At 32.1% G+C, this 9,898-nt stretch overlaps 1 protein-coding gene across 1 annotated transcript; it reads right to left on the bottom strand.

The window, feature by feature from the left end:
• Nucleotides 1–451: 451 nt before the first annotated feature.
• Nucleotides 452–2,979, bottom strand: PPA2 (pyrophosphorylase 2). Its single transcript, XM_089611948.1, has 9 exons — nucleotides 2,823–2,979; nucleotides 1,910–2,043; nucleotides 1,759–1,787; nucleotides 1,594–1,659; nucleotides 1,383–1,490; nucleotides 1,222–1,287; nucleotides 997–1,117; nucleotides 822–903; nucleotides 452–731 (listed from the first exon to the last, which is right to left on the bottom strand). Exons 2-9 carry the CDS (start codon nucleotides 2,034–2,036, stop codon nucleotides 689–691), a joined length of 642 nt encoding a protein of 213 aa, XP_089468074.1. The 5' UTR covers nucleotides 2,037–2,043; nucleotides 2,823–2,979; the 3' UTR covers nucleotides 452–688.
• Nucleotides 2,980–9,898: the final 6,919 nt, after the last annotated feature.

Below are 9,898 nucleotides of genomic sequence, written 5' to 3'. Positions count from 1 at the left end.
GATCGCAATCGTGCTATTACTCGTAATCGTGTTAATTGGATCATATTCGTGCGGGTCGTAATCGTGTTTTATGTCGACTATTTAATAATCGTGTTAATCGACTTTTTATCGTGTTACCGTAATCTTGTCGTTTTGAACCATTATTTAATCAAGTTAGCGTGTTCAATCCAATTAAGAACCGACCTATTTATTGAGATCCAAATCCGCTTTAAATCGTGTCGTAACCGTTTCGTGTTTCGTGTCCGGACCAAATTGCCACTCCTAGTAAATACACACAAAAATATAATTTTTAACACAAAATTTAGTATTAAGGTTGAAGTGCAGTCGCTGTATATCCAGCCAAATTCAGGCACACAAAAACGTTCAAAAATATCAAAACGGCCAAAACTCTGTTTGGGTGTTGCGTTTTTTCAGAAACTCAGTCTCAGGCATAACATATTACACACAGAAATCAAGTTCCCATTTCTAACTTCTTTTTTAATCTAATAGTACTACTCTCAGTTTCTTTTTGGTGTAAAACTAGTATTTTAAGATCATATAAAGTAGACATATCATACCATGGTGTCCATATAAAACTACATAAAAATAAAGAAAGTTGAGATTTTGTATCTCTATTTTATGCATTATAACATGCTGAACCAGACGATAATATGACTTCGTATTTTAATTACGCTTCAAAGAAACCGAATCACTGCCTCAAGCTCTCGATGATGTACGACGCGTACAAATCCCTGAGACAAAAAAATTACAATGATTATTTAGAAGAACAAACAAAGATTCATCAAATAAAATCGGGATTTTATCAACACGAAGAAACTCACATCGAGTACTTTATGGCATCAACGGCCGATTCTGCCGGCAAGAAGTCGTCGACCTCCACTTTCTTGTTCTCGTTCTTCTTATCTATTATTTAAAAAAAATAAAAAATTAACACTTTCTCGGCAACATTTTCTTCTCATGTACTAAGGTAAAAGGAGAATTTAAATATTAAATTACAGTCTTCAAAGAAGCGACGGATCTCTTGGAGGCGATGCGGAGGAAGCTCCTTGATGTCGGTGTAGTGACGGAATTCGGGGTCGTCGGCGCACACCGCGATGATTTTGTCATCCTTCTCGCCCTGAATTATTATTACAAGCATAATAAATTCACGTTACACTTTCGATTTGAGTTTTGAGTTTTGAATTTCGAGAGAGTGTTTTAAGTCAAGTTTTGTTGTGTTACCTGGTCAAGCATGGGCATTAATCCAATGGCACGGGCGCGGAGGAAAGTACCGGTCAACACAGGCTCCTAATAAAACAATAGAAAAACCAGTGAAATATTTAGCAAAAACATAAAATAAAATAGAGATATTTGTAATAATGGATGGATTATGTTATTTATACCTGCATGAGAACTAGGACGTCCATTGGATCGCTGTCCTCGCAGATGGTTCGGGGGATGAACCCATAGTTGTGTGGGTACACAACTGAAGAGTAAAGAATCCGATCCACCTAAATAATTAATGAATTAATTAAAAACGCCATGTAATTATGTTTTGTTAATTTATAGAGTGAATAAAACTAAGCATATGAAGAATCGGAGAGGAGATCATACTTTGATGAGGCCACTTGTCTTGTCGAGCTCGTACTTAACCTTGCTACCTTTCGTGATTTCAATCACCTGCGAAGAAATAAAAATGAAATGAAATCGAATCAAATCTCTCTTTCAACTCAATTATGAATTTTCAATTGAAACAAAATGAAATGAAATCAGACGTACGCAGTTGAAAATGGAGGGAGCGCCCGGTCCTGCGATGATGATGAACGATGACAAGATTTTAAATTAACATATGTGCATGAAAGTTATCGAATATACGAATTCGGAAAGATAAGGAAGGAGATCAAGATTATGTATATGTATATGAATATACCGATCTCCAAGTCGTGCCAGGGATGAGCGGCCATGGATCTGCGAGACATGGAAGAGAGAATCCTCTCGTTCAGTTCCACTTTCCCGTTGCCTCCGTGGTTGTTGGCCATGTCGAACCTGCGATCCATTATCAACCTAGGTAATAATCTCCGTCAATGTTCATCTATTTTTTATTCATATAACACAGCTTCTTATGGTCTTCAACAATCTTAGGACAATGGATTTTTTTTTTATTTTTTTTTTAAAAAAAAATTAAGCTGAAGCAAAACAGAAAACGTTGAAGGCGTTTTTGCTATATAATAAAAAATGAGTGTCGTAAAGAATTCAAAAATAGACAGTTAATTAAGTCACATGGATGGAACCCACAAAACCTAGAAGCGACATGAAAATGTGAACAGAGGGTTCTATTGAAATACCTAAATGAGACCAACTGTGGGAATCACTTTTATTTACAAGCTAAAAAAAAAAAAAAAAAAAAAATTGCATTTCAAACAGCTATTTTTTGTTTACTTATTCTGATTCGATCCGGAACCAGCGCATAGATAAGTAAAAGAAGAAGAAATTACGCAAAATGACTTCATAGTAATAAAAACGAAATATTTATAACGAAAAAAAAAACGAACAGCAAAAGAAAGAAAGCATATTATGATTTTTTTACTCTAAATAGGACTCAGAGCAGACCCATAAAAAATTTAAAAAAAGAAGAAAAAACCCAAATGCAAACTCATTTAAAAAAAAAAAAAAAAAAAAAAAAAAAAAAAAAAATAACCTGAACATACAATCTACACGAAAACACCGCCATGGAAGAGAAAGAGGCAAATAATAATAAAGGGAATAGAGACAAAAGGGTAAAATATCAGCTTAACCCATTGAAGACGAAGAGGAAGAAAATGCCAGGTTGAAGAAGAACTTACAGAGAGAAAGAAAAAGCCAAAAACGCTTTGGTATTTTTGCTTCCAATCCAAGCACAGAGACGGAGATACGAAGAGTGTGACACAACACTGAAAATGCAAAGAGCTCTTATTTATATATATTAGGAAAGTGGAATATCTCACAGGATATTAGCTAGTTTGATTATTTTTGTGAAGTTTGTATTTTACTGGGGTCTCTCGTATTTCAGCGGACAGTCATCGTTCAATAAGAACCGTCCGATCAAAAAGAGAAACGAATCCAACAGATGTAATTTTTTTCTGATATAAGTATACCCTACGGAAGCGTATGTAAAAGAGCCAATTGTATTCTTACACGTCGCTACTTTATTTCGCTGTCTGAACTTTACTCTTTCTTTATATTCTTCTACCAGAATATTCTTTTTTTAATATGGACAAATGTCCACGTGTCATTGCCTTTTCCAACTATTTACGTTTCGTTAAGAAGTCTTCGGTGCGTGAAGGTGTTTTTACTTACAGGTAAGGTAGTATCCAATGACTACGATTGAGTTTCGAGTTTGCTATAAATAGTTTTGTGAACCGTGAAACACTAGATTACGGCTCATTTATTATAATTTAATAAAGGAAACAAATCATACCATTTTATATTAAAGAAAATAAATCGTTTTCAAAGAAGACGACTGAGGTCTGTTTGACACGAGCACGAGGTTAATGTCAATTTAAATATTTTCTCGTTTCTTAAGTAAGAATTCTCAACTTTATAAAAATAAAAATAAAAATAAATCTCAACAATCCAATCAAACTCAACAAAAATTATTGGCTGTCGGTCGTTTTTCCAAAAATAATAAATAATAAAAAAATCGACTAGTTTTTTTTTTTTTTTTTTTTTGAAAGGCCACGCTTTAGTTCTTGCAGAGATTGATTAGTTAACATTTTTTTGTCCAAAAAGATACCAATCAAATAGAAAATTATTATATGGTTTTGCACATCATGAATAGTTAATTATGAATACAGATGTGCCAAGTATTAGTTGTGAAAAAAAAAAAAAGTTATATTTGATGGGGATTTATTTGTTGCATGAAATCATTTTTTTCTTGAGAAATCTCTCTCGCACCAAAAGTTATAATTAAATAAATAAAAGAACAATGAACTTGTTGCGTGAGAATGTGGAAACAAATACTCAATTCGATTTGACCAAATCTCTAATGAGAAACACGAGTTGTCATTAGGTTGAATTACTTTGGTAGCTTTCCTCTTTATAATGCTGTACAATATCAATTTAAAATTTGATGGGAATAAGCGTATGAAGTTTCCTTAAAAAGAAAAACTAATAATCACATGTAGGGATGGTGAATTGTTCTACTCTACGCATGGTTCGCAGAAGCCCTCGATGTAATCCAACGGCCTATATTGAAAGTTCCGTTTCTTCTATTAGAGTCCTAACTTTTGGCTCAAGAAGGATATTTTAGTTATATTCTATGGATATGCCATATATATACATATTTTGTCATAAAAAAATTATACTCAAAATAAAAGCCTACTAAGGAGCAAAATACAAAGAAATAGAAAATCATAAAAAGTAAACTGACTAGACCAACCGAAAAATATGTGTTTGAGAATTGTTGAGACATAAACACATTCAATCGAGCATCATGTCAAAGAAAACTTCCAACTTCCATAAGAAAGTTCACACTCGGATTAAGCGATACATCGCAGCAGGTGTTCAAGAAAACAAATATAAGCTAAAACGAAAGAAAGTTACTTCTAAGAGACATAACATGCTTAATATAACAAATAAAATCACTAAATCCTATGTGACCTCTTCAACTACCAACCATGTTCGAGGTAGAGTCTTAGATAATTAGCATTTTAGTTGACCTCTTCTAAATTAAACAGGTTACAAACGGCCGAGTTTGAACCAATGACATGTGAGTTGTTTACACTAACTCCCCTAAGACCCGGGAATCGCCAGCCGATTCAATTCTATTTACCCTCGCCGAACTAGATCATTCGCATCACAAACGATCCTCCATGTGAAGGTTGTGTTTGGCCTCAACTCTAACGTTAAAAGGAACACCAAGGAAATGAGCTTTAAACACACGGTTAAGCTTTCAGCTTGAATTATACATTTACAATTTATAATAGATTAATTTTTGAAAAATAAAGTTTTTTTTTTGGTAGTTCTACATTAATTACGACAAGAGAGGACACTGACGTAAACAAAAAGAAGAGAAGAAAACATTAACTACGTTATTGAATCCCCATTAATAACACAATAAATTTCAAAACACATCCCATTAAATTCTATTACAAACTTCGTTTAAATATCATCTTTTAGCTCAAAACTAAACCAGCTAACTAATGCTGTTTCGTTTAATTAATATTGAAAAGCTAGCTATATATCTAGCTAATGTTGTTCTGCTTAGTTAATGTTGAAAAGCTTTCAACGGTTAAAGAACCTAACTAAACTAATAAATTTGTTATTTATTTGCAAGCTACACTAAACCTTGTAGTTATATAATTATAAAATGTATGAAGAACGGTAAAATAAATTATTTTTCTAGTTATATATGTATATATATATTAAAAGTTTTTGTCAATATTTCAAATTTTATATACATGTAGACCTTTTGCGTTAATTAATCCACTATAAGTCTATAACATACAATCTGTGGCAGTAAAATGGCGTTACTATTTATTGTTGATGTTTTAGTACTGTAATCTTATAATCAATAACGACTAAAATACTAATTTTATTTTGAATAATATTAAGATATTTGGTTTTTATGAATCAAACTATATTATTAATTACTTAAAATTAAGAATAAATGGAGTCATCATTATTAACTAACAATAAGCAGTGAACATGTTAATTAAATCATTAATATGATGGTATTAGCCATATCATGCGTGGATTAATGAACTAATAATCAATAAAATTAAAATGATATATTTTTCAGATATATAAAAATACAAAAAATTAGCCAAATAAGCCACTGAAAGTCTAAGAATTGCTAAATAGCCAATCTTTTGTAAATTTTTTAAAAATAGTCACCTTAACTTATTTACGGCACTCAAAAAGAAAAAAAAATACCCAAAAACATTCCCGCTTATTTTTTGATTTTTTGTCTTTATAAGTGCCGTAAATAAGTTGAGGTGACTATTTACAGAAAATTAACAAAAAGTTGGTTATTATACAAATCGCTATAAGTTAAATGACTATATAACTAAAAGACCCAAATAACCACTGGTGGGCAAATATTTTAGACATTAGCTAGATTATTATTAGTATAAGTATTACATTTATTATTATGAAAATTATATGTTAATTGATACTCAGAATTTGAATGCAGAAAGTCTTCCAGGTTGGGGCCTATTTAACTATGTTTACAACTGTAATACTTTCACTATTTTACAAAAGTTCAACTTACGAAAGACTACTTAGCTTTTACTACTATATAATCCACAATTATTACTAACCATAATACTCATCCAATATATAAATTGAGAAGAAAATGTTTGAAATAGCTGAATGACCAATCTCAATTTAAATCAACTACTCAAATATTTAAAATAGCCAAATTCATACTTAGTTATCCTGTTTGTGTCTTATCTTAGTTTGTACTAATTATTAGATAAAATTCCAACGTAATTAACGAATTTAAAAGAGCCAGATGTCTAGCTCCCCTTAAATTAAACTTTAACTGTTGTGAATATTATAGAATGCATAAAGGCTAAGGAGGCGATTAGCTCAACGTTATAAAGGGACTATTGCGTTAAATACTCTATATTATGCCTATGTTTATAAATTAATGGGAGCCTCCATATATAAATACGAAATAGTTAAACGGTGCGAATTGGAGATAGGAGTACGATTCTGAAATTGAAGTCCCTGGAAAATATTTTAATAAATTCTCATCTTCGTGATATATTTGCATGCAAAATAGTGGCATAGTGCTTGAGGAGTTAGCTTCTAGCTTGCGGATACCATTCTTTATTTTTATTTTATCTTTTTTTTTTCCTTCTCAAATCCTCAACCACATTCGTGTAGATGTGGTTATTCTATTTCTATTTCTTTTTGTTCTTTTATTTTTTTATTTAGCTTCATCTTCACACATCTCCTTGTGACTACTGAGTGGCTATAATTAAATCATAGGATGGCGGTTGGATAAGTAAAAAGAAAGATTTTGTTTTTAATATTCAATTGGGTTGAGTATTTCCATATGTTCGTTACAAATAATAATAATAATAATAATGAGTGAAAGTCGTTGCATAGGTACATTTATAATTCATACATATTGTTCAAATCTCGATTGACAAAATAACCATCCCACTGACAATGACGTGTCTGCAAAGCTTGAAAAAATCCCATTCCAAAGAAACTATTCCATTATTGTAATTGGGTTTGAGATACTTCTATATCGAATGTTAGCGCACATGCATGGATTCGATTACTGAAGGAAAACGAACAGCATTAATAGATCAACTAATTTGCCTCTCTCGGTACAGCTATTAGAGAATCAAATACACTTAGCCTGAAAAAAAAAACACTTAGCATGAAGAGCATACTTTACTTACACAATGAACATGTAAAGAGAACATTAAAAAGAGGTTTTATTTGTTTCCCACTTGTACATAGTTGTATTCTTTCCATAACTTTTAAGATCGAGATTTTGGAAAATCTCCATGATTATAGTTATAGATCACGAAGGCAACCACGGCCCTCCAATTAAAATCGAGATTTTATTTATTTGAAAAATCCATCAAAATAGATAAAAAAAAATATTAAAGAAATTTGTTTTCTTCTTGTTGAATTTGTTTTCTTCTTCTTCTTATATATATTTTCAACATTTCCTTTGGAATATTTTCAGATATAATAAGATAGTTTGTTATGATAATTTTCTAATTGTATGCTACACTAATTAGCTTGGAATTGGTGTATATAAGAGGGTACGATTTGTGGAGAATTGCCTATTTAAGAGAATCATTACCTGTTGCAATGTGTTAAAGTTGGCACAAGATGGATCCTTTATATGTTTTGATTAAAGCATTCTTCCAAGGGCATATACTTTTTCTCGTTTGATTGAAAATCGGTCAATATATTCTTCTACCAAATTGATAAAATTAATGAACTTATTTTTCAAATATATATATTAGAAACGAGTAGTTAGGAACTTGGGATGAATGACCTACATTTCTACTAACATAATGAATTGACACCAAAAAAAAAAAAAAAAAAAAAAAACACTAACATAATGAAAATGGTGGAATACATGGCTCTCATGCCATTCTTTGTCATAATTTATTTTTTGTTTTTGAGAATATCTCATTTTTCATTCTTATTACGAGAATACTTCATTTTACAGTTGTTCCTGTATATATATATTCATTAAAAATATTGGAAAAATCATCTGAAAAGAAAATGAAGTATTTATGAAATATTTTAAAATTTGAGTTACTCAAGAAATCCCCATATTCAAACGAGTTATTTCGGGAGTTAACCATAAAGTTCAAGGGGATCCGGACTTCTCCATATCGTCGTGAAGCGATTTGTGTGTGGCATGGGACAAAGCGCTTACACTTCACATTATTATCAAGTTTTTGTAACTATGTAGTAGTATCTACTGAGAAAGTGTGGCATATATATGGTTTCAATCAAAACAGCAATTAGGATGTTTTTTATTCAAAGTGATTTTAACCGCTAATTTACTTTGTTCACGGCGTTATAAGACCAAGGGAAAAAAAAACGTAAAGCATTGATTTAAGTGATCACGGGCAACAAGACACTAGCTGGGTTGTTGACTTGTCATGGATTAACGCGTGAAAGTAAAAGTATTAACTAATATCTCGACTCTCGAGAGAAGAGAAAAACGTACCAAATAATTAAATAGGGTAACTACAAGACCTTATTCAATATTTCTCGAAGTTTGTAGTTCTCTCATGCTCAAGCCTTTTCAAAATGACTATCATCAGCCACCGGATACTGATTTCTCGCCAAAGCATAAATATCATTATCATTATCATTATCATTGTCTTGTGTCTGAACTTTCAGGTTCAAGGTCAGCGCCGCCGTATAAAACCACCACCGCCGCCACTAAGAGCACCCAGAGTGATGCCAGTGCTTCCACCGTTTGTTAAACCGCCATTGTTGCCAAAACCACCGCCGCCACCTCCATCGAAAAAGTGTGTCTTTTCTCCACCGCCGCCGCCACCATCACCACGTCCAAAATAGTGTGCTTTTTGAGAGTAGGGTCGTGGCAGAAATGTAATTTTTTCTTGTAGTGTTTTTATACAATTTGGGATATCAAGACTACTTTGGTGAGAAATGTTTTATAAAGATGAGAAGGGCAGTGCATATTTCTTTTCCAAAGGATTTACAAATTAAGGGTTTGTGGTGTCAAGACAATTGTCGATGATTATATTTTCCAGTTTAGTTTTTCAGAGGAGATCATTTGTCCGATCAAACTTCATAGAGAGAGTTTGGTTGAGTGTGAGCACTTGAAGGTTTTTATAAAAATTTGCCATGATAGAGTAATTAGAGTTCGCTATATATGAGAGGAGTTAGGTATATCAGCTTGACTCGCATTTGGATTTTGTGTTTGATAAGTGTTTTGAGGTTCCGCCATTGTTGGACCTTCGAGCTATGGTACCATATGAGAGAGAGAGAGAATTTTATTATTGATTCAAACTAACCCAACAATATTACATCAACTTGATATATAATTAGTTTTAAGATTAACTGATTGACTGCATATGTGTTATTGTCACGTTAATTAATCAGCCCGAATACACACGTTTTTTTTTATCATCAAAATTTGGATTAGAACGTCCTTGACCAATATGTATTAGGACTACGCATTTTATTAGTATTGTTATCAAGTTTATGTATCTATCTAATTATATGTTTATTGGTTGTGTTGTTGACTTGAGTTTTCCTGAGAAGATAATTGGTCTAATCAAACTTTATAGAGAGAGTTTGGTTGAGTGAGAGCATTTGAAGGTTCTGCGATAGAAATTTTCCATGGCAGAGTAATTGGAGTTCACTGTTTGAGAGGAATTAGTTATATTTGATGAACTCACGTTTGGATTTTGTGTACGAG

The sequence above is a fragment of the Urtica dioica genome, chromosome 4 (assembly GCF_054948205.1).
Source record: "Urtica dioica subsp. dioica isolate 48M chromosome 4, U.dioica_male_clone48M_v1_H2, whole genome shotgun sequence".
NCBI lineage: Eukaryota > Viridiplantae > Streptophyta > Magnoliopsida > Rosales > Urticaceae > Urtica > Urtica dioica.
Note: the sequence above shows the minus strand (reverse complement) of the source record. Positions and strands in the feature narration are given on the sequence as shown.

Bases quoted from the DNA above. Each gene is read 5' to 3' on its own strand.
- PPA2 (XM_089611948.1), bottom strand. From the start codon at position 2,036: ATGGATCGCAGGTTCGACATGGCCAACAACCACGGAGGCAACGGGAAA. The intron at 1,491-1,593 runs GTATGATCTCCT...TTAATTATTTAG, and splicing joins AGACAAGTGGCCTCATCAAA to GTGGATCGGATTCTTTACTC. The intron at 1,118-1,221 runs GTAACACAACAA...ATAATAATTCAG, and splicing joins TAATGCCCATGCTTGACCAG to GGCGAGAAGGATGACAAAAT.